Here is a 23,629-nt window from a genome sequence, read left to right on the forward strand (position 1 = left end):
GATTTAACGAGAACAAGCGGGAACTCCACAACAACACAATTGTGTGTGCTGTTATTGTCCCGTTTATGATTTTTTTTTTTTAGCAAAGACATTTTGTCAAATTATCATAGGGCGCATGACATATATTTGAGATGCGGCCATTCTATGATATCGCGAGATTATACGGGACGGCTGCTCTCCACCCTACCCCCATATTGCCAGAAACACAATTTTAAAAGCGTAAAATGTATATATACTATTTGTTTTTGACACGCCAGATATTATTTCACCCTGTAACTATAAACCCGCGGGAGAGTAAACCACACGTGCCACGTACAATAGCATGACACTTAAACTCAACTCTACTAGGACACCTCGTCGAAATAGTTCATCATTAAATTACACTTGAGGAAAAATCATAAAAAAAATACAACTAGGAAGCCCCCCTCCTCTAATGACGTCAGATTCATTCCCACAATGCCTAGTAACACGCAGGCGCACTGTAAAGGGGAAAAAAATATAAGACAGCTATCTGTGATCAGAGATGGCGGGCGCCTCCGACCCCCTGGAAGAGATGCTGTTTTCAGAGGTGGACGAAAAAGCTGTGAGCGACCTGGTGGGCTCACTGGAGTCACAGCTCGCCGGCCAAAGCAGCCTGGCGGGCAAAACAGACGAAAACGGAGGCGCGGGCTCGGTGGCCCCTGCTAACCATCACTTGGGAAAAACGCTACCAGCTCCAGTGGGCACAACAACACTAGAACAACAACAACAAGGACGGCGAAATAAACCCGAGGTCCCCCTGGAGATCAACTCAAAGGACGCCAGCCCGGACGCCGCTGCCGAGTCCCCTTCTCCGGACTCTACCCGTCAACCCGGCGAGCCGCCCGCCGCCTCCGCTGCCCGCGCGGGAGCCACTAGCACCAGCGGCTCGCGGTCACATGGAGCATCCATCACAACACCGACGGCGTCCGGCGCGTCAAGTTTGGCGTCCGCGCCGGACAGCATCAGCGCCGCGTCCGCGCGGGGGTCCAAAATGAGCCCTGGGTCGTGCGGGTCCTCGCCGGAGGAATCCGACCCGCCGAGGAAACGCATAGGCGCGCCGCGGAGGAGCGCGTCAACTCGGGCGAAGAGTTTGAACGGCGCGGCTGTGGCGACCAGGAGGAGCAGCGGCACCGCGGCGGAGGACGCGAGCCCCGCGGAGACCGGAGACCCGGCCACGCCGAACTCCACTCGGCCGGCGACCACGTCCTCCATCAACGCGTCGACGTTCACCCTCTCCAAGGCTGACCTGCCCGCGGGCCAGTCGGCGATCGCTCTGGACCGGGGGACTCCCACCATCGCGCTGCGCAGACTCCCCAGCCACATCGTGGCCAGCATAGCCCAGACCGGCAGCGGGACCAGCGTGTCGGCCTTGGCCCAGCAGGGCGCCCGCGCAGGACCCGCCGCCTCCCCGTCGGCTTCGCAGGGGAACCACAGCGCCGACGACTGTCAGGCCAAGACTGCGCCGCCGGGCCAGCCTGGTGGTGTCAACTCCGCAATAAGCGCCGTCTCCGCTGTTGTCACGACAACCGCCGCCACAACCGCCGCCACAACAGCAGCAGCAGCAGCGGCCGCACCGGCCGCACCGGCCGCGGCGGTGACCCGGCCCGCCGCGGGCGTCACGGGTCAGGTCACGTCGGTGGCCACCGCTGTGAGCATGGTCCGGCCCAGTCTGCCCTCACCGACCCCCGCCGCGCAGGTTCAGCCCCGTCCGGGACTGGCGGCACCTCAGAGGATCGCGGCCCCGCAGGTGATCGTCCGACCGCCGCAGCAGCCGACGACCATTCAGCTGCCCCCCGGGTTCACCATCCCACCGGGTAAGAGTTGCGTGTGTGTGTGTGTGTGTGGGGGGGGCTTCGGTTGTCCTACCGTGTCTGTCAATGTGCTTTCCAAGTTGTCCTGTGAAGTGTGCAGGTGCTTAAGGACGGAGTCTGTTCTTGTAATGTGGAAACACGCTGTGGGGGTTTTAGCATATAGGGAAGGTGGATGGGGTGGGGGGGGGTCCAACACTTGTCCAGCCCTGCAAAAGTATGACATGTAGGACATCTGGCACTGTGACACCACATTGATATAACAAAGGAATGGTGAGAAACAAGACAAAACGTGCAGAAAGTTTGCATTGAAACTGTCAAATCGAACGCATCTGTTGTAATTCAGCCGATGTGTTTAAGGCTAATAATGATTTCAGGAGCTCACTGAGAGGAGAAACGTCACCACCTCCGTTTGCACAAACCACACACAGTTAACAAAGTGTACACCGGCCGCTGCTCTCTCAGGACTGTCAGCGTTTCACGCCTTTTTTCCTTGTAGCATCTCCAGCAACAGTATACAGAAGGATTTTGGTTTAAAAGATAACTAACAAAAAGAAAGTGTAGAAATAGGTCAGTGTAAACACATCTGTGGTTTCAAATGAGTTCATAAGGACGGTCAAACCTTTACTGTGACCAGCTAAGGTAAAGTTTCCTTACTGTAAAAACAAAGTTGGTGTTGAATACCTGCAAGACAATGGATGGGTTAGCTTTTCCCCCTCGATCCCTTTTTTAACTTTACGCTAAACAAGTGCGTAAACAAACACCGGCTCCAATAGTACACAATGGGACTGTCCCTATGGACGGATGCCTCACATTCCAACCGCCACGTCTACTTGCAACAACAGAAGCTCATCGTTTAGTTTGGGATTCGTGGAGCCCACGTTTCCGGGGGGGGGGGGGGGGGGGGGGGGGTTCGGCTCGGTGACAGTCATGTAGCACAAAGCAAAGGGCTGAACTGCAGTTAAAACATGTTTTTCAAGTAGTGCTTAGGAGACGTGGTTAAGCACTTGAATGTGCGTCCTGTTGCGTGGCTTTAATGGACACTTTCCAGCCGCTGAGAGACGTCCAGGGCCTCTTGAATGAGATCACTCCCCCGTTAATACAGGGTACTTCACATAATCCAATGAATGGCTTCTTTTTGTTGCTGTTCTGTGTGGAATTATCCCAACACAGATTTCCCGTCTTGTGTCAAAAATATTTTCATTTACAGTGGAGTTTTTTTTATCACTGTTTAACCCTGCGAGAGTTTCAGAATGCAAACCTCCCCTGCGATGATACGTGATGATCTGTGAACAGTAGAATCCACTAACTAACAACGCGGTCCGGGCAACGCATCGATATCCTTTCACTAATGTGACATGGGACTATAGAGCGCTTTAATCTTTGGATATCGTAATTTGCATTGTAAAAAAATATGTCCTTTTCCCAGCCTGCCTGGTTGTTGTTGTCATTGTATTATTTCCCATTTGTCACACATCCATATTACTAAATTCCTACTAAAGTCCTCTGTGATTCTCCAGGGATGGTGCTGGTGCGCACGGAGCTGGGCCAGCTGGTGATGGTTCCTCAGCAGGCTTTGGCTCAGGCTCAGGCTCAGGCTCAGGCTCAAGCTCAAGCTCAGGCTCAGGCTCAGGCTCAGAACAGCATCTCCCCACGACCTGCCACCCCCACAACAGGAGCCTCCTTCAGAGTAACGACTCCTCAGGTGAGACTCCAGCTCCACAGTCTACAGGTGGCAGCTAGCATGTGACGTCGCAACATGCTAGCTCACTAGCATGTGGGCTAGCATGTGGGCTAGCTGCCACCTGTAGACCTTCATCGGCGTGACCGGTAGCACTCGGTAAGACTGCACCCTAAGGGTTCTTCACAGGCATCTTTGCTGCTATTAAGTACACACCAACAGCTTTGATTTCCGCGTGTGTTTTTTCCTTTCAAATAGGTATCTAGCCTGCACATATTGGTTACTGATAAGGCCACGTACTAAGAAGGCTGTATGTAACAACTATTTTCAACCTTTACTGTGATAGATATATCAAAAGCATGCTTTTATATTCTGGCAACACAAGCACATCTGGAAAATAATAGACCAAACATATAAACAGTGATCCTGTGAATTAGAGCCTATGACGGTAAAGCAGTCAACAGAAAAGGATGAAGTATTCATTCTGGGACATCCATGTTCTCCGGCCCGCGCTCTGCAAACTAAACCTGAAGGTTTTTCTCTGGCCGGGTCCTTTCGGGTCAGAGGTGTCCAGTGGATCTATCTTCAGCATGACGGGGAACAGCGTCTTAATGCGTCTGCATAGCGTGAAGACCAGACCACTCTAAACTTTTATTTAGTAATACTTTTATTTTACCCTGTTGTGTCTTCCTCACCCTGCTATAGTAATCAGGACACCCATGGACATTTACGTACCACGTTTATAAGAAAACCTTTTGAGTGAGATAGCAGAGAAAGCTTTGCTCACACAGACGCTGTGGGACTGTGGACAGCTCCTGGTGCTGAAATGAGGTCTAATAGAGAGATACGCAGGAGATGAAACAAATTTCATTCATCAGACATCCAGAAACACAGATGTGGAGAACATTATTTTATTGGATGGATAGATGGACACGGATTTGGCATCGGGTAAGACCCATTGGACTATGGAATATGCTAACACGCTAACCATACCAGGTATGAGGTGAGGCACAGTGCGTTCAAGCCGCACAGTACAAAGACTCTTGTATATGTATGTATGTGTATGTATATAGATATACATACAAATGGGCCTCCATGTCGGGATTAAGGACGCAGAATTAAAATAAACCTGTCTTCATTTCCCACAATGCAAAAGGAGATGAGAGCAACCCTGACTGAATGTGTCACATCCTACAGGAAGTCCTCCAGCGTGTTTCCTTCCTTTTGATCTCTGCAGAATTTATGTCGCCACCTGACCTTTTTTGCCCAAAACAAATCGGGGGGCTTTCATTTGGAGAAACGCTGATTGGATTTACTTGGACCGACATTGGGGCGAGCTCACTCAGCTCAACGCCGCCTAATTGGGGTGTGATTAACACGTTTGGCCGTGTAATTATTAGAACAAATGAGCGTTGGGGATTATTTTACGTATATAGATTAAAGTGCGATTAATAGGTGAATTAATGTCCTCATTGGGGACACAGATAGGGGTCCTCTCATCACACTTTAACGAGCCCACTGAATCATTCATTGGAATTAGCTCATGATCACCTGTGGATGCATCACTCACGTAGAATCCACACCTTCAAACATCTGTAATGATAACAATGGTAATTGGTAAATGGTAAATGGACTGTACCTGTATATATTTTACCGACTTTATTATGGTAGAAAACAGCAGAAACCAAACTTTTCTCTGTCTCCGTCTGTGGTCTCTCTCTCCGTCCAGCTGTCTCTCCACCCGCCAATCCCTTTCATTTTAAAGGGAGAGAAACAAACTAACCCTGTATGGTGCAGCTGAGGCCAACTAAACCTCCACCTGCCACTGTTTCCTGAGCCGCGCTGTCCCCGTCCCCTCAGAGGGGTTGAACCGTAGACGTTGGAGCTTTAGAGCGGGAATACTTTATTAGAGCAAAACAAATAAGATCATTAAAAATCCATTTGGCCTGCAAGGCATTTATGACTGATTTGTGATGACACATTTGGTTCCCTTCATATACTTTGCACTTTGTTTCATCCTGTTAAAGGAGATAGCGTTATTTTCTCCGTCTCTAAAACATCAGAAGAGGACGAGGCCGACTCCACTTAGCCAAAGCACACACTCCCTCCGTCAAACTGCCCGTCCAACACCGAAACCCAAACACCGAGCCATGTTCAGGCAGACTCATGCAGTTCCCTCTGCGGAAGATGAACAAGAACAGAACAAAAATCAGATGTGCCGAGCTGGAACCAGAAAGCCTTTAGCCATCTTGCTAGTGTTTCTTTTTGAAACAGCTCAGTTGAATAATGGAGTGATTGTTTTGGTCAGGTGACTTTTTGAGAAAAGGGGCATAGCTGAGATTGGGATTTAGAACCATCAGATGAGGTTTTTTCTCCTGTATGGACTCTTAAATACGCGCTGGTGTTCATCTGATCCGTCTGACTCAGTATGGCATACTACCCCGTAATCCTTTACCTTTAACAAGAACCAAGGAGAAGTTTGACAATGTATCCAAAGACCCATCACGCTCCCTCTGCTCATCCCATCACTGACCGCGAGGAACCACGCTCCGACACCAGAGGGCAGCATTTCACTGTCTTAAAAAGAACATACAGCTCAACTTCTCCTGTTTGCTCCCACTTCTACTTCTGAATCGAAGTTCCTCCTCAACCCTAAACACTCTGCCGTGAGACACATGTTCATCTTCTGTTCCACGCTGCCATTACGAGTATTATAATCAGTATCTCTGATTGCCAAAAGAAGGATTGGACCAGACGATAAATGTCAGAGAAATACAGCCCCACACTGCCGAACACATCCATGAGATGCAGCAGCGTGCTCTGTGTTGTGAGGTGGTACTTTTACCCCCTCAGGTAGTGTTGCTTACTGCCGGTACCACCTTCTTACTTGAAGGGTCTACCAATCAATGAAAACCAAATTCCACCCTGATTCTTCTTTTTGAAGCATAAAAAGAACGTCGCGCCGCTGCTCGCGCAGACCTCACGGTCCACGTCAGTTACAAAACAGCATCCCCCCGACCCCCCCTGCACCTGCATCCAGCCTCGATGTGGGAAAGAAAAAAGAGAAGAAAAAGCCCTGCGTGGATGATAGAGAGACTTGCAGACTGTCATCGCGTGTGACAAATTAGCCGGGCCGCGGCAGGAAAAGCGTTGGCAGGGAAAAAGAAATGAAAGGGAATGGTGTTTATTCCCAGAGCTCAGCCCCTCCGTCGGCCTGTCACTCTCACCGTGACCCCCCGAGGGGAGGAACGGAAGGCATCCCGAGCTTCCTTCCTTCCATACCTGTTAAATCATTCATCATCCAACTGCCTGATTATTTTAAAAAGCTAACAAGGCTCTTGGTTCTCTCAAGACGCTCGTCTTCGTGCGCAAAGAAGGAGAGAGAGAGAAGTGGAGACGGAGAGAGAGAGATAGAGGCATCACCGGCGGCGGGATGCACCCCCCCCCCCCCCAACTCCTCACTGCAACATTCGTTTGAATGGCAGAAAACTTTTTTTGGAGCGGTGGGTAAACTCCTTCCTCCTCTCCTATCCTACTTCTTCTCACCTCCTCCTCCTTGTCGTTGGCAGGCTGTGCGTCTTCCTGTGTGTGTGTGTGTGTGTGTTTGGCCTGTCTGTGTGCCAGAGGTCGGGGCAGAGGGCCTACTGGCGGGTTGGCAGCCAGGAAGTGTGTGTGTGTGCGCGCGCTAATGCTGCGCGGTGTGCCCAAAAATCCACATCACGGTATTAACAAACATTCTGACGGCATCCCGGTATGTGACTGTATTGCTTTTTCAAGCATGCACATTCATTTATTGACCCCGAAAAGGACCCGAACAGCTGTTCAACGCTCGCTGGCCAACTGGGCGGCTCGTTAGCTCGTTAGCTTGTTGTGGCTGCTACTGCTGCCGCCAGCGGCTCGACAGACTTTGCAATAATTTGTTTTCTGATCTAATGTAACTTACGTCAGATTTTCCAAAAACCCTCCACCCTCCGAGTGTTTGTTGTGGGTTATTCATTTATTCATTGTTGTCATACAGTTATAACAATGACTCAATCTTAACACACGTAAGAATGTGAACGCGAGTGTGAATGATTGTGTGTCTCTGTGTAGCCCTGCGATTGGCTGGCGACCAATCCAGGGTGAACCCCGTCTCTCGCCCAAAGTTGGCTGGGATAGACTCCAGCCCCCCCCCCGCGACCCTGTGTGCAGGATGAGCGGTTTGATGGATGGAAATACATATATACTTGCTTAAAAGAGTTTGCAGAAAATGTAAGAACTAAAATAAAAAATGTTGCCCGTGACATCTTGAATCATGAATTAGCAATGAATGCAACAGAGCACCAACACAGAGAAATGCTTGTGCAGATCTTTTGTCTGACTGCTCTTGATCCTCCTGTTAGGGGAGGTGGAGGGGGGCAGCGTCATGAAAACACAAGGGGTTTAAGAATAAAAACATGTCCGTTATCTGCCTGATTTCTCTTCAAACTGAATCAGATCCAAATCCTTCCAAGAGCATCACATGCATCATTAGTGCTGAAGAGGAGGAACTGCAGCTAATGAGCTACGGTCTAACTCATAGATGTCAGTGTGAAACTTCCCCACTTGAAGTCTATTTTCTTTTGTACTACAAGTTTTCTAAAAAGTTGTGTTTAAATATGCAAAAGATGCATTGTCTTATTATATAAGTCTAATATTTGCATACATTTCCAGAACAGAAACCTGAATATCGGATAAAGCCGGGTTCAAAACTTTCTTTTTGTTTGTACAGAGGGGATTTATCTCTGTTAACACCTCCCTAAATAACAAAATAATAGCAGCAGAAGAACAAAAATTATTCTGCTATGTATTTAGAGAAAAACAGCTAACAATGATATATGAACAGAGTTGTGACATTAGAGACCAATCTGTATAAAATCCTGCTTTAATAGGTACGTGTCATCAGAGTAGGTGTGTCCCCCCCCCGAGGGACGGTCCAAAGCATGCTCGTTCTCCGCCTCCCTCCTTCCTTTTTGCTCCTCCATGACCTTTCCCCGTCCCTCCGCCAGGCTCGCCGCTGCTCCCTTCTTCTCTTCCTCGTTGGTCGCCCTCTTCTCTCTCTCTGTGTTTCCCCCTTTCTGATCTCTCTGCGCTCTCTGTTTGTCTCTCTCTCCCTCTCTCTCCTCCCTGCAGTCTCCCGCGGCCTCCCTGACCGCCAGGCAGTGCCCCTTGACCCCGGCCAAGATGGCGCCGTCTCCCTCTCCCATCCCGTCCACCCCTGCCCTCCAGACCTCCTCCTCCTCTTCCTCCTCTTCCTCCTCCTGTCCTGCACTTCGCCCAGTGAGACAACCCTCCTTACTCGCCTGCTCTTCCCTCACGCTTTATGTTTTCTTCACGCATGTTTTTTCTTGGTTTGTTTGCAGAAGAAACTGGGAACAATGATGACGTGTTTATTAGTATAGGAGTCCTTGCCTCTCTAGCACAGGTGGAGGTGATATTTTCAGTGATGGGAGCCTCCGATCACACCCAGTGTTGCCAGGAGAAATTTGAGGTGACTGTGAAGGAAAGCTTACAAGGCGCCCTGTCTTTCCCAGCCTCGAGGGAGAAGCCCCCCTCCCCCTAACCGCACTTGTCTGTTAAGCAACGTCCGCCGTGGTCAGGACACCAGATGTGACAGGGAGCGCCGCGGCGCCGGCCTCCTGTTCTCCGTGGCCTTGCTGCGAGCGAGGCGTCACGTCCTGTTTATCTCTCTGTCTCCTCCTTGCAGAAGGTCCCCGCGGCGCCGGCCGTGGCGGTGCCGGCTACGCAGCAGACCCCCGCGGTGGCGGTGGCCCCCCAAGCCCCGGCCCCGGCCCCGGCGGCCTCCCAGCCGACGCAGCTTCCTCAGACCGGCATCAGCGCGAACCCCGCGTCCCAGGTCCGCTCGCTCGCCCCCCCGCACACTTCACCCTCCAGGGCGGCGGCCGGCTGTGTGACAGGCGCCTGCCCCCTTCTCCCCCCCCCCCCCCCCCACCCGGACCCTGCAGCCTCTCGCAGCTGGCCCCCGCACCGAGAGTCTCACACATGCCCACACGCGTTCACACTCATACGTTCACAAGAACGCATACAGACCCAACGGACACACTAATATTCAGAGACACACGCACAGACCTACAAATGCAGGCTTGGATGCATATTCATAATCGGCACAGAGGTACTGATTCACACACACACACATATACACACATATATATATATATATGGTATATGTAGGCCGCAGAGCCCTCTAAGGGCCCTTGGTTTATTGCCCCTGGCGGTTTCAGTGGACAGGTGTCCTGTTTCATTTGGCTGATTTTTTCCAGGTGAATAACTGTTTTTCTGTCTTGCATCCGGCAGGAAATGCAGGAGAATGTCAAGAAGTGCAAGAATTTCCTGGCCACGCTCATCAAGCTGGCGTCCCACAACTCTCCGTCCCCCGAGACCTCCAAAAACGTCAAGTCTCTGGTTCAGGACCTGCTGGTGAGCACCGGTCCTGGATGTCATGGAAGTATTCTGCCTGTGTAGTGAAGAGACTTTCTATTTTACCAGCAATCTGACAGGTGTTTCCCATCTATATCCAGGTTGGGTGACAGTTTTCTCTGCAGTTGTAAAATATATGTAGGAGTCATTACGAGTGTTGAGTTGTTGCAATGAATACCGTAAACCTGCAGATGGCAGCATGGAACTCTTCCCGAACCCTCTAGGCTGCACGTCCATGAGCATCTCTTTACGTTCAAGTCTCCACGTTGTTCTTTAACTTACCGTCTGCCCTTCTGAACCGGTGTGTTTATACTTTACCCCTGCCTCCCTCATACCCCCCCCCTCCCTCCCCCCCAACCCTCCTCCTCTGCTTGACAGGATGCCAAGATTGAGCCGGAGGAGTTCACCAGCCGGCTGCAGACTGAGCTCAAGTCGTCGCCGCAGCCGTACCTGGTGCCCTTTCTCAAGGTGAGGTCCTCTCGTCTAAACCATGTTTACCTGTTCACCACCGACCGGGTTACTTGTTCCCTGACCTCGACCCCTGACCCCGAAACAGCCTTTTCTTACACCTCTCCAAAGCCTGATTTCTAAATGTCCCTTTTTAACTGGCCACTAAACCAGAACCTGAAACATCCACGTGTGTCTCATAAAAGGGTCCTGTTTAGGCCTGGGTCCCAACTTTGACAGTTAACTGGGCCCCTTAGCTCTAAATTGACCCCTTAAATCAAACCACTTCCCGAACTGGCCCCAAACCTGCCCCTTAAACCCCTCCCTCAGCGTGGCTACTCCTAAACTCGCCCCCGTGAAGTAGTCCTTTCCCCAGCGCCAAGGCCGGTGACGGCCTGCCTCTGACAGAAGAGTGATGCACACACACACGCCCCTCCGGCCTGACTTGTGACCGTGTGTGACAGTGGCCCCCGCAGCCGCCCCTGCCAGCAGCCGGGGGTGTTTTCTCCAGCCAGCCGCGATGAGCGTCACATCAAGACGGCGAGCCCTCCCGACGCGGCCGCAGACACACGTTGTCATGCAGCGTTAGGCCTCTTACGTCAAAGAAATCTGCCTGAAATAGTCTGCGCGGGGCTGGCGTGGGCTGCCCGGGAGGTCTGGTCAGGGGTCATCAGATGGCGGCTGTGCTGCGTGAGCGGCGTTTCGTCCTAGTGAAAATCCCACTAAACTGAAGATGGGAAATCTTTAGTAATAAAAAAAAAAAAAAAAAAAGCGAGCCATTTCAGCATCTTTAGCCTGTAACCGTGACGACGTGTGCGCCAAGTCGGCCAGTGAAGCACAGCACCGTTTTTCTGTGTTTTCCCAGCTGTGTGCGTTCGCCCTCCCCTGCATGTGTGTTTTTGTGCCCTCTCCCGACTCTCAACCCCCGACCTCCCTCTGCCCGTCAACAGAAGAGCCTGCCGGCCCTGAGGCTGTCCCTGATGAACAGTCAGCAGTCCCCGACCCCGTCCCAGCAGCAGGGAGTCAAACCGCCGCCCTGCGGGGCCCCTCCCGCCCTCGCGCCAGCTGTCCGCGCGCGCCACCCCAACAGCGTCAGCATCACGCCGGGCGGCGGCACGCCGCCCCCCGGGACGCCGGGACATGCAGCCGGCGTGGTATGTACGCAGCGCACCGCGTCGGGCAGCTCGAAGTGACTCAAGGGAACACGGGAAGGACCCAAGTGTCCAGCAGTCCAGATGTGGGCGTAAAGTGTGCGAGCTGAGGAGGTCAGGTAGTACGCGTGAGAAGTATTCAGCCACTGCGGTCCCACATTTTATTCTTCTTCTTTCTGTCACTTGCTTTCTCTTCCCCCTGTAATCCGCCACCCTCACTCTCTCTTCATCTCTCCCTCCATCTCTTTCCAACAGTATCTCTCACTGTATCTACCCCCCCCCCCCCCAATCCCTCCCTGCCTCCCTCCCTCTGCCCGTTAACCGTTGAAGGGTGAAGCGAGGTAACTAGGTCAGCCCCCGGGTCAATTTTTTAAAGCAACGTGGCGGCCGCAGTCCATTTCCTGGAACAGGCCTCCGGTCTCCCTCTGCATCCCTCTCTCATGCACACACACACACACACACACACACACACACACACACACACACACACACACACACACAAAACACCAGCATAAGTTATCCCACACAACATTAGTAAATGATCGCCCCCGGCACATGCACACATGCACAGTCTGAGAGCAGACAGCTAGTTGAATTGGGCTCTCGTAGGGCAGCAGGACGGGTCACAGTTCTTCCAGCAGCGCTCGTGTGGTAAAGTCTCAGATGTGAGGTGGAGCGCTTTTAACTTAACGAGTGTCACTACTCCGCATAGGGACTAGATGTGAATCTGTTACTGGAGGAAGTCAGATACGGTCTGGGTTTAATGGGATTGTGGCTTGTTTTTTATAGCAAGAAATATGTCTGATAATATTATATATATAATGGGTATTTCAAGACAATTTTTATTTTTATTTTTTAAATATAACGTTCACGCCACTAGTTCTCATGAGGGTTGCTGGGCGTCAAACTTCCTCAGGGCTGATGCTGTATCTGGTGGGGAATGAATGGAGAGCAGGAACTAGGCCACATCACGACACGGCAGTTCATTCTGTTCTGCAACATTGGGGGCAGATAAAAACTGTTTTAAAAGTTTCATTTATACAACAAACTCAGGAACAGTGGGAAGGTCAACAGAGCTACAGTATGTATGAATAAATACAATCTGCTCTCACAGCTAATGCTGACAAAGCAGGGGCCCTTTCTGAAAAATGTCATCCGACGTTCAAAATATGTGCGTTTTTATTCCCACCATCATGAAAACATCTAATTGTCACTTCATTCATTAAGAAGAAGACAAAGATGTCCTCGAAATAAAAAACAATAACAGTTTCTGTCAATTTCAGTGACTTTCCTTTTAACCTCTGGTTGTAAAGAACATTCCTGGACCCCCCCCTCGCACCCCCTTAACCGTGTCGCCGGCTGGCCAGAGGTGCTCGCTGTCTCTGACTGAATGTATTTCTGTGCTCCCCCCTCCCCCCCTTCTACCCCCTCTCCCCCTTCTCCCCCTTCTCCCCCTTCTCTCCCCCGCCCCTCGCAAGCCCCTGCAGTGGATCTCTGGGAGAGAAAAAAATGGCCTCTGTCCTTTTTTTTGTTCCTTTTTCAAAGCAGCTTGAGCAGTAATATAGCATGTGTCAGGGAATGGAAAACAAGGCTGAAAAATATGCAGCAAGAAGCAAACTGGTAGGAATGGATGTCTGAGCCCGAGGCCGCGCCCGCGAGCAAGGAAGGAAGTGACTCTAATAGCACACACACACACACACACACACACACACACACACACCTCCCCTCCACCAATGCCACTTCTTCTAAACTACCTTTTCACCCTGACTGCTTCGGGTCGCGCGTGGGGGTGTGAATGTAGGTCACGCACGGTGACACAAAACTCCGTCCCGAGCGCCGCACACTCGAGTGGCTCTCGGGCCGTTTCTTCCAACTAAATGAGCCTGCAAAAGTGCCGAAAGTTGACCCCCGCCCCCACCGGCCCCCATCTCCCCTCTCATTTCCAGCATAGTTCCATTCTTTGAAGTTTGTTTGTTTGTTTGTGCTTCCTCAGGGTATCAAGGCAGCAGGCGCCGGCGGGGGCCACGTCCGGATGCCCGTGGTGATCACGCAGTCCGTCAGAACACAAGGTACGCCGGCTGCGGGGGCCTTCTGCCGCTTTAGGAGAAAACATCACTCATCAGCCCGACCTTCTGGTTGGAAAAAAGAACAAAACCCGCGTTTAACAAAAGTAGCCATTAGTGAAAGTCTGGCGGTTCTCTGTGTCGGCCCTGAGATGTGTAAACAGGCGGAGCACCACAGAGGATCGGCGCCTTTTTCTCCTCCCGCCTGGTTGTGAAGCCTCCTCAAACATTTACTCACACGCTTCCCGACAGGAGCCCCGCAAACAACCGCCCCGGCACCAGCCGGGCGTAACGCTCCCCAGAGACCAGCTGTGGGCTCTCAGGTGCTGTGTGTGTGTGTGTGTGTACCTGTGCGCGTGTGCCTATATTTTGTGCGTCCGTGCGTGCGAACGCGGAGGTGCATACAAATTTGATCTGCCCCCTTCCCCGAGAGCGCCTGCAGTGGGAGATCTGTAGGTTGTTTTATGCCCATAAATTGGAATGCGGGGATAGTTTCTAAAAATACTTTGGCCGTGCCTCTCGGCGAGGAACATGCCTGTTAAAAATCAAGTTTAAATTCACTCTGGCAGGCCTCGTGCCTCTCCGGGAGAAAGGAGAAGAAAAAAGAAAAACCCAACGTGTGTCTCGGAGCGGGATGCGTTTTGAGGAGTGTAAGGAGAGCCCGGTGAAGCGCAGTGGTATTGACAGAGCGACGCTCCTCCGCGCTGACCTGGGGAGCCCCCCCCCACCCTCCAACACCTCCTACCCCCCCCCACCCCCACCCCTGCCCCTTCCCTCCGTTTGCCCCTGCGAGGACGACAGAGACACACTTGTAGGTAGTCGTTAAGACGGGAGGATGTTTGACGCAGATGGAGAGGGACGTTTCAATGATAACATTACTCCTTCTCTGTTTTGTTTTGTGTTTCCCTCTCTGCCCCCCCCCCTCCCCCTCCCCCTCTCCCCCTCTGCTTCTTCTTCTCTTGTCTTAACAGGCACAATGGGGAAGGGAGGCTTCATCCAAGCGGGCAAAAGTCCCGTGGGCCCCGCTGCCGCTCAGATCTGTGGGAATCAGAGGAACAAGCTCAACGACCCCGGAGGAGGTTCTTTCAGGTACACCTCCCCCCCCCCCCCATTCACCCCTCCCCCCAACCGCCAACCGCTGTTCAGGGCAGCCGTCACACGGGGGCAGCATTTCACTAAGATGGCCCCCCTCCCGCCCCCTCGTGACTTCAGGCTACACTCTCAGCTTTGGAGGCCCGGCGTCAGCCGCCTCCCCCCCCCGTGTCCGTGCGCCGGCCGGCAGGGTCGCTCCCCTCGCCGCGTCAGCGTCGGGAGCACGCGGCGATGGCTGCGGCTTCGCCCTCTTATTTTTGAGAAACAAGGTAATTGCGTCCAGATGGTGGGGGATTTTTTTTTCTTCTGGATGCCGTTCTGGAAAACAAGAAGAGAAAGAAATACCTCTGGGTTAAGTCAAACATACGGCATCTGAGCCGCCGGCGGCGCTCGCCCCGTCTCCAGCGCTTCAGCTGGGCTTTTGTCTCAAAACATAAAAGGTTCATCGCCCACATGCTGGCCTCTGTGGTTCATGTTCAGCGCGAGGTCCTTGCTTGTGTGTGTGTGTGTGCTGTTGTGTGTTTGCATATATGCCTCCCTTGTTTGTTCGTGTTTGTGTCCCTGCCTGGATGCACATGAACATATGTGTATATCCCTAAAGATCTGAGGGTATTGTTTACGTGTCAAATGTGTGTATGCGTGTGCTGACAGGAGCAGCGGTTTTAGGGTTGGCCCGGTGTGGCCGGGGGGGGGGCGGGGAGGGGGGGGGCTGCAGAGGAGTCTAGGTCACGCGGGCCAGCGGGTTCGCGGTAATGGCTGCCGTCTCCCGAAGGGGTAAAGGCTGCCGCCCCCCGAGGCCCTGATTGATAAACCAATAAATCTTTAGCTGCGTTGGTAATTAAGCTGTCAGGCTCGCTTGTTACTGTCGACCTCTCTCTTCCCCCCGCGGTGATCACAGCCCCCCGCCCCCACACACACACACACACACACACACACACATACCGGTTTCGACATAAGCCCGATAACGCACAGCACCACTGGCACGCCGCTGACATTTCGCAGCTTATATCCCCTTTTTTCCAGGTCACGTGATCCGCCTGCTCTGCTGTAGTTGGGGGGGGACAAGCAGAGTGCACGGGTCCACGCGCTTCTCACAGGTTGCGCGTTTCTGTTCAGGCGACGCCATCCCCCTTAACATTCCTCAAATTCAAATGTTCCAAGCGCCTCGGAAAGCGGCGCACCAATTCCATCCTCGTTGGTAGTTTGCAAACGCGGGCCGCTTCCTGCGAGGTACCACGGGGAAAAGGAAGTCACGTTTCAGCTTTGTCCTCACCCGCTCAGGTGCCATCTATTCATAAACGCATGCTCCAACATGCATTTTGCCACACAAATTGGCGAGAAGGTCGGTCGGCATCCAGCAGCCTCTCGTCCCACCAGGCCTGAGAGCGGCTGTCACTCCGAGCCACCGGTCCCAGTGGGCCAGCTGCAGCCCAAACACACACATGTATGTACACACTGCAGGGCGTGTGGGGTTTTCCAGTGCAGCTCCAGCCTTCTGTGTGTGTGTGTGTGTGTGGTAGTTTACAGTACAGAGTGAAAGCAGCTGTCTTTGTGCCCCTCCCTGCCTTCATCTCTCTGTAAACACTCAACATCCGCTGTAATCACAGGCGAGCCAGCCGAGGCCCTCAGCCCTCTGCCAACCCTCTGAGCTCAGCCCCCCCCCCCCCTCCATTCCAAAATTTTGACCCATTCCCAAAGCGTGCAAAGACACTTTTGTAGCCGCACGGGAAAAGACCCGCACAGATAAGGCACCGGGGGGGGGGGGCTTCTCTGACTCGCCAGTCACTGTTGCCAGTGGGTTCTTCTCCTTCTGCCTTTGTGCTTCCATCCTTTGTTGCTCTGTTAATTTGCTGTGTGTAAAATAAAATAAATGAATAAAAGGCTCCAGAAATACAATTGCACTCAATTAGACCTCAAAAGTGACCTCCCGGAACTGGAAGCCCAGCGGCCACGGAGTGGGCGGCGTACCAAAGTAAAAAGAAAAACGGAAACTGTGCGTTGGATTAATAGTAATTTACTAAACTTCTACTCGCCCCCCTTGAGCCACCGATGGCCTCGACCATCAGGTCATCATCCTGCCGCGAAGAGCGAGACAGTCTCTCTGGCAAGCCTGCCCCCCCCCCCTCCCCTGGGTGCTGCTGGTGATAGTGAATGCCCCCCCCCCGCCCCCCACCAACACGCTCGCAAAACACGCACAGCCTCCAAATGGCAATCCCGCCACAACCCCAGGCGTGCCCCCTCACATAAAACACGCGCTCGCCGTGGACACAACATGCATATGTATGGACGCGGGGGGCCGGCGGCTGCGTGTCCCCCGGCCGGCCCCCGACCAATGACAGAGAGGCCGCTGCTCACTTCTTCTCCGGTGGCAGCTAATTGCATCTCCGCTTTATTAGCTCAGAGGTGTCGCGGGGAATATTTAGCATTCCATATCTCGCTCCCTCCTTTTAATGTCAGAGCCTCTCTCTCTCTCTCTCTCTCTCTCTCTCTCGCTCGCTCCGGCACGCCGTTTGATTTGAACCCCGGCGAGTACAGACGGCCAGAAGTAAGACCAGGCGGGGAGAAGAAGCATGCGCGGTGCTCGGACACCCGGCGGTGCGCGGTGCTCCTGTGCAGTGGTGCAGTGTTGTAAAGCATTGGAGATTTTTGTGCATCAAATAAATTCTGCTCACTTCTTACTTAAGGGGGGAAATTGGAGCGCTGTGGAAAAAAGAATCTACTTCTACGGGTTTTTTGTTTTCATCAGAGCTATTTGAGCAAATCTTTAGAGGGACACACTGAATCCATGTTTTAGTGGATTTTAATTTAGGTTTTTTATTGTCTATATATATATATATATATATATATATAGATAGATTATATTGTCAACAACCAAGCCATGCTTCAGGTTTGTACTCCATGGGTTAATAACCTGTCCAACCAGCTCATCCTCCCAAAACATTTATGTCAATTTGAATATTTATGTGCATTGTCTACTGTTGTATGATTTATAAAGAGAGGCACACAACCCATTTTAACGGAAATGACGTAATCCAGCCTGTTCGCTTCGAGAGATATTTATGTTGTAAAGCATCTTCATCTACTATAATTAAGCCTTTTTCGACAAATGTGTTTCTTTGTCTGTGGCCGACCAGTGAAAAGTAACGGACGCGGCCGTCACGCTGACGGGTAAATCCAACCTGACTGCATGCATGGTTTGAAGCCGCGGCGTACCAGGCTGCGCGTGGCCTCGGGCCTCCTTCTCTCCAGGACAGGCCGAGTCATCGGCGAGGACGTGGTGAAGCCGGGCCGCAGCACCGGGTTTAATCCCGCGTGTCCCTGCCTGCGTCGTTATGTAGATCCCCTCCGCGAGGGCGTAATTGGACCGCGGCAGAGGATGAAGCGAGAGAGGGGAGAAGGTCGAGCAGTGCGGCTCTAATCGTCTTTGTCAACCTCCTGCCGCGGTGTCAAGTTTCATATCTGCTCTCCGCGGCCGCTCACCCAGGGAGCGGGAGGCCGTCCCGGGGTGGAGCGGTGCCAACGGCCAACGCATTGCACACACACACAGAGCATGGCATGGGACGCAGGCGACAGTGGAGGTGAGCCGGTTGGGGGGAGGGGGGGGGGGCTCTGCTTCACGGTTTAATTCAGGCCAGAGCCACCGCCATCACCCGCCAAGGGATTCGTCTCGACGACGACTCCCAACGAGAGCCGCAAACCCTTTTGAAGGATGCGAGGACGTCATTTATGGGCCGTTAAGGCAAAACAACATGTAAACACCGTGAAATCGGCTTTATGCCTGTGAGAAATGACCACGGCATCAAAGGAAAATGGTGAGCAAAGCGCTGTGCAAATAGGGTTTGTTGACATTAGCGCGCGGCCAGATTCATCGCGGCCCCGTGCCAATCCTCAGGAGCATCCTTAGCTCCGTCCAAACGCTCTTCATCTCCCCGCCTCACGGAGCGCCGGCACAAATAGACCCCGCCGTGGGAATTGTGTGCCATTAAGACCAACGCGCGGCCCTCTGTCACAAAACGAATGTGTGTTGTCAGCCAAGGAAATATTCATGAATCAAAGCAGGAGCATATGTTGGTAACGTTAAGGCATGAATACTGATATTAAGGGGCTTGTTTAGTTCCTCCTGCAGTGCAGCCCAAAGCCGCTTTCTCTCAGCAGGGAGCGTAGACAGACCAACCAGTAGGGGTCACTACTGCTGTGGCGAGGACGAGATCCCCAAAGACAGCCTCCCAAAAGGGGCCTTTCGCCCGGAGTCCGTGTGCGACCTTCGTTGACTCTGGTTTACCTTCAACTCCCTCTGAGGCCTGTTTGAGTGCTTAGTCTGCAGCGAGATGTGTTCCTTCACATCTGTAATCAGAACCACAAATTGAGTTCTCGGCTTGTCCGTTGGTACGTCACATATATCGCTCAAAGGTCAACATCCAAGGTTTACCTACAGGGAATAAAGAAGCTGTGCATGTCTGTAGTAGAGGCTGCAAAGATAAAACGCGAGAGAGGTCTCAAGGAATTGGCCTTCAGTTATTATCCCATCTAGCTTGTTTGATAAACCCACTTGACTAGCAACACGGCTACTATGACCTCTGTCCCACCGAGGTCACCGTGACGCCTCCCCTTAAGAACTCACATCTCCAATAAAAATGATATAAATTCTATGGCCAATAGTCCTTAACACGGCCGCGGAGGAGAGGATGGCGTTTCCTGGAAGGCCTTTGACTCACCCTCCATCTCTCACGTTGCAGAGACGATGACGACATCAACGACGTGGCCTCCATGGCCGGGGTGAACCTGAACGAGGAGAGCGCCAGAATACTCGCCACCAACTCGGAGCTGGTGGGAACGCACATCCGCTCGTGCAAAGACGAGGCCTTCCTCCACCCGGGCCTGCTCCATCGACGGATTCTGGAAACGGGTAAGACGGCGCACACGTGGGGACACACAAGCCTTTTAAAGCTGCAGCCTCTCAGATGTAAAGCTGTTGTTGTGGCAGCAAACGATGCGGCGCTGCGCCTCCACTCTCCAACATCCAAAGCTGGGAAAAAAAAGCAGTCGGTAGGAGTGATGAAATCACCAACTGTTGTCTTTTTGTGTGAGGAACATGTTGTTTCTGTATTTATAGTGTCATCACTAAAGACAGTTTTTTGGATTTTTCTCTCCTTCAGCGCTTCAGTCTGAGCCTCTACTCTTGTTTGGCCTCGGCTTAAATTTGATACACTTAACAATTCTTTCACCTCCTTTAATGAATTCTTCAGTGGCTGTCTGAACTCACTGGACCGCAGGCACACACATAAATACTTTATGGGTTTGTCTTTTGAAGGCTGGCTGTCAGATTGTCCTGTGGACTAAAGGAACGGGGTTTAGAGCAACACGACTTGGCAGTGGGATTTTGATTCTTTGTCTCTTCTTGCGGTGGATCTTAACTCGCCGAACAGACGCGTTCTATTGGATACAGGCGGCGGGGGGCTCAGTTGGTTTGCAGCCTCGCGCCAGAGAGATGGTATCTCCATTACCTCCTTTCCCGGCTGTCCACCTCATTGCTCAGTTTACACCTTTGGCTCCCAACGCAAGGGTGAAACCTGTGAAAAGGTTCAGCGAGGGTCCGTACTAAAGAGAAAAAAAAAGAGCGTAGCAACTCGGCCCCGCGCATCGGATTGTGAAACACAACCTATAATTCCGCGTGACGGGCGGTCTGGCGTCCGCGTCTCGTCTCATCTCCATTAAAGTATCTTTAGTGCAGCAACGCAACCCTGCAGGTCATGTTCCCTTACGCGGCGCGGCTGTTGTGCCGTCACCTTTGGGGCAGAGGGGATTGTTTAAAAATATAAATCCTTTCCTCTGGGGGGTGGTGGGAGCAGCACGATACAGGGGCAGGAGGCCGGGGCGCCCCCTGCCGGGGAAGTGGCACTTGTGCAGCTTGGTTGTGTCAGTGATGGGGCCTCGCTGCGCTCTCAGCCGACAGCAGTCGGAGGGAGGCTCGGCGGGCCTGCCAGCTCGGCTCAGTCACAAGCGCCTCGGCTGCAGCCCCGCTCTGCCTCTTCGTGTTCGCCGGCATTTGCACTTTAGCTCCGGTCGCCCCCGCAAGAAGCAGAGCCCCAGCGTCCCTCTCTTTTTCACACCTTACTCTTCAATTTTCAAATTGGATTTTTTTTTTTTAATACCGACTCCACAAGAGGATTTTTTGGTTTCCATCCTCCTCTTTCTCTCTCCACGTCCCCCCCCCCCCCCTCCTTACACAAGAAGGCACTTGTGTCGACCTCTCCGTCCCTCCCCTCCTCACATCTCCCCAGGCTGGTCCTTGAGCTGGGCATGGGGGGGGGGGGGGGCTCTGGCCTTTCTGAAGCGGCACAAAAAGCACTCCAGCCCTCCCAGTTCAGGAAGCTCCTCAGAGCAATGATAGTCCAGTCATTCACACACATTCAATCTCATGCACGTACGTGCACGCGTGAGCTGTTTGCATAAAGCAGAGCTGATACGGCAAACACACACACACACACACACACACACACGTACAACACAGTTGAAGAAAACCAATGTTGCAGGAAAGTAACCAAATTCTAAGACCTGGAAATATGCGAAAGCACATAGAAAGCAATGATGAAAGGCATCTGTTTGTTGTTAATTCGGTGTAGGTCTCAACCATGTCGTGATAACGGTCTTAACAGCTGAAGGCGAAGGATAGCATTGACACAAACACTGGTTGACCCTAATTGGATGTGTTCTCAAGCTTTATTCCTTGCAACTTGAACTTGATTCAATTTCAAAACATAAGAAGAGCCTCATGCTGCGCTCACATCATGTCAGTTTTCTACCATGGAGCTAGCAGGAAATGCTTCTGGGGTTGGGGGGGGGGGGGGCATGTTAGCCCTGTATTGTAAGACATGAGCTCCAATGTCTCTTGGAGCCAGAAGATGATAGAAATATGTTTTCTGTGGTCATTTGACAAGCACAAATGGAAAATGGCAATTGTTTTTTGTTGTCATGGTGACAGCCTCATCCTGTGGGGGTAACTGGCCCGTTACCTCCCCCAGAGCGACAGGAAGTGACGTGTAACCAGCGTAGTTAGCGAGCTAGCTTTTTACTTTTTCTGGTTTCGCTCCTTTTTCCACTTTTAATCCGTCTTGAATGCACTTCCTGTTAAAAGCTCAGGATTATGGGGTCAGATCAGTGTCAATCATCGCAAATGCACACAGAATGCACAAATAAAATTCACAAATGCGCGCAGAGCAATGCACAGATATATTCCATTTACGAGCGTTGTCACTACCACCGGACGCCATTGTTTGCCGACTTCGGACCCGTTGCATCGCAGGTTGCGTTGCTGTATCGCCGGCAGGCTCGTGGGGAGGGGAGGGGGGCAGCTGATTGGCTGAAAAAAAATGCATTTATGGAATTTGGCTCCCGTCAGACAAGTTTAAAAAACCCACACAAATGTGAAGCAATCTGCAAACAAATGTGAATATAACTCTCTCTTATTTATATGTGCATTGAATGTAAATCCTTCTGTGTGCATTTGTAAATCTGTGTGCATTTAAATGTAGACCATCGACCGTCTGGATGTTGTTAAGCTGTCGAGGCAGAGACATCTTAAATGGATGTCAGTATTTTTAAGAAGCAGGATTGGAGGAGGAATACATGTCAGGGTCCTTCCCAAAAGAGATTATTTAAACAACCAGTTCCGTGGTCACTCCGGATCATAAGATACTGAGCATCATTAAAGGGTCTGCGTGTGTTCTGTAAATCTCCTCGGCTATGGAAGTACGGTTTTCTAGTGGTTGCTTATCATTTGATCCCTGGATGTTCTTAACAAAAGCTGCGCTCATATTCTTGGCATTGTGTCTAAAATGCTCGTGGACGGCAGCACGGACAAAGCTGCACTGGATCTTCACCGCTGACGTGCAGTCAAAAGGATTTTGTGTTGAGTTTATTTTGACTAGCACAAGTCTGTCAGCTAGTCAGCTTCCCCAGGAGGACTTTGAGGATCTCGGGAGAATCTCGGGCTAATAAATGTCCGTGGGCAGAGAAAGGCAGAAACTATGGACACAAACTATTGTAGCTGGGTCTTTCAGGACTTTTTCCATGTTCACCGCCAGCTACTTTTCAGGGGGACCCTTGTTGCCATGGATACCATTCAGTCCTATACTATATAAATATTCAAGTTACCAGGCCTCCATGCAGATTGCGTCTCGGCGCCGTCTGGTGCGATGAAGGTGCCGAGCAGGCCGCTGCAGTCGCGTTACCTAACAAGAGAGCGTGACACACACACACACACAAGGTCTATGATCACTACAATTCAAGGTGTACATGGCTGTGACCGGATTGATTGGACGGATATCCTGCAATAACTATATTCAGAGATCGCTCTGCGTTGGTCATGTAAGAGGGAGCTCGCTGCAGCTTCGTCATCTGTACGCAATATAGATTCTAGCAGCCGAGAACACAGCAAGACGACGTCCTCCATGTGTAACTTCAGCCCACCGCTGCCAGGCGGTTTGCGCCCCCCTCGGCTAACACCGTGACGTAATCATGAGGTCAGCTGTGACAGATGTCAAACACACAAGCAGCACCAGCAGCGGCTCTGCAAGGCTGTGCTCACAATGCTGCTCGAATGCTTACTTCAACATGCAAACATGCTCCGGTCATCACAGCACCAACGTGTTTATCAGGTATGATGTTCAACATGTTAACCATTTCAGTCTTTAAACCACTTCTGCTGTCTTTTAACTCAGCGCCAAAAATAAAATGAACAAATTCAAGATCCAATCATTTCTGAGCTTGTTTATTCTGAAGCGGAGGCTGCGGACAGACTAACATTGCCGCGCCGATGGAGCCACGTAACTTGGATAAAAATCCCACAAACTTCCACCCAACTGGAGATGCTATAATCTTTGGTTCTTGTTATTCTTATTATCTTTTTTT

General features: G+C 51.8%; 1 protein-coding gene across 3 annotated transcripts in view; it reads left to right on the top strand.

Moving 5' to 3' along the window:
- Positions 1 to 68: 68 nt before the first annotated feature.
- LOC120808296 (transcription initiation factor TFIID subunit 4) overlaps positions 69 to 23,629 on the top strand; it is a 64,740-nt gene continuing 41,179 nt past the window's right edge. For 2 of the 3 annotated variants that reach the window (XM_078085309.1, XM_078085311.1), the window contains exons 1-10: positions 69 to 1,835; positions 3,350 to 3,534; positions 8,662 to 8,808; positions 9,236 to 9,385; positions 9,844 to 9,966; positions 10,345 to 10,434; positions 11,364 to 11,567; positions 13,558 to 13,633; positions 14,599 to 14,716; positions 19,456 to 19,625. In XM_078085309.1, coding sequence (XP_077941435.1) covers positions 524 to 1,835; positions 3,350 to 3,534; positions 8,662 to 8,808; positions 9,236 to 9,385; positions 9,844 to 9,966; positions 10,345 to 10,434; positions 11,364 to 11,567; positions 13,558 to 13,633; positions 14,599 to 14,716; positions 19,456 to 19,625 — 2,575 coding nt within the window. In that variant the 5' untranslated portion in view covers positions 69 to 523. The remainder of the gene's footprint in view (positions 1,836 to 3,349; positions 3,535 to 8,661; positions 8,809 to 9,235; positions 9,386 to 9,843; positions 9,967 to 10,344; positions 10,435 to 11,363; positions 11,568 to 13,557; positions 13,634 to 14,598; positions 14,717 to 19,455; positions 19,626 to 23,629) is intronic. The other variant, XM_078085310.1, reaches the window with a different exon arrangement.

The sequence above is a fragment of the Gasterosteus aculeatus genome, chromosome 12 (genome assembly GCF_964276395.1).
Source record: "Gasterosteus aculeatus chromosome 12, fGasAcu3.hap1.1, whole genome shotgun sequence".
Taxonomy (NCBI): Eukaryota; Metazoa; Chordata; class Actinopteri; order Perciformes; family Gasterosteidae; genus Gasterosteus; species Gasterosteus aculeatus.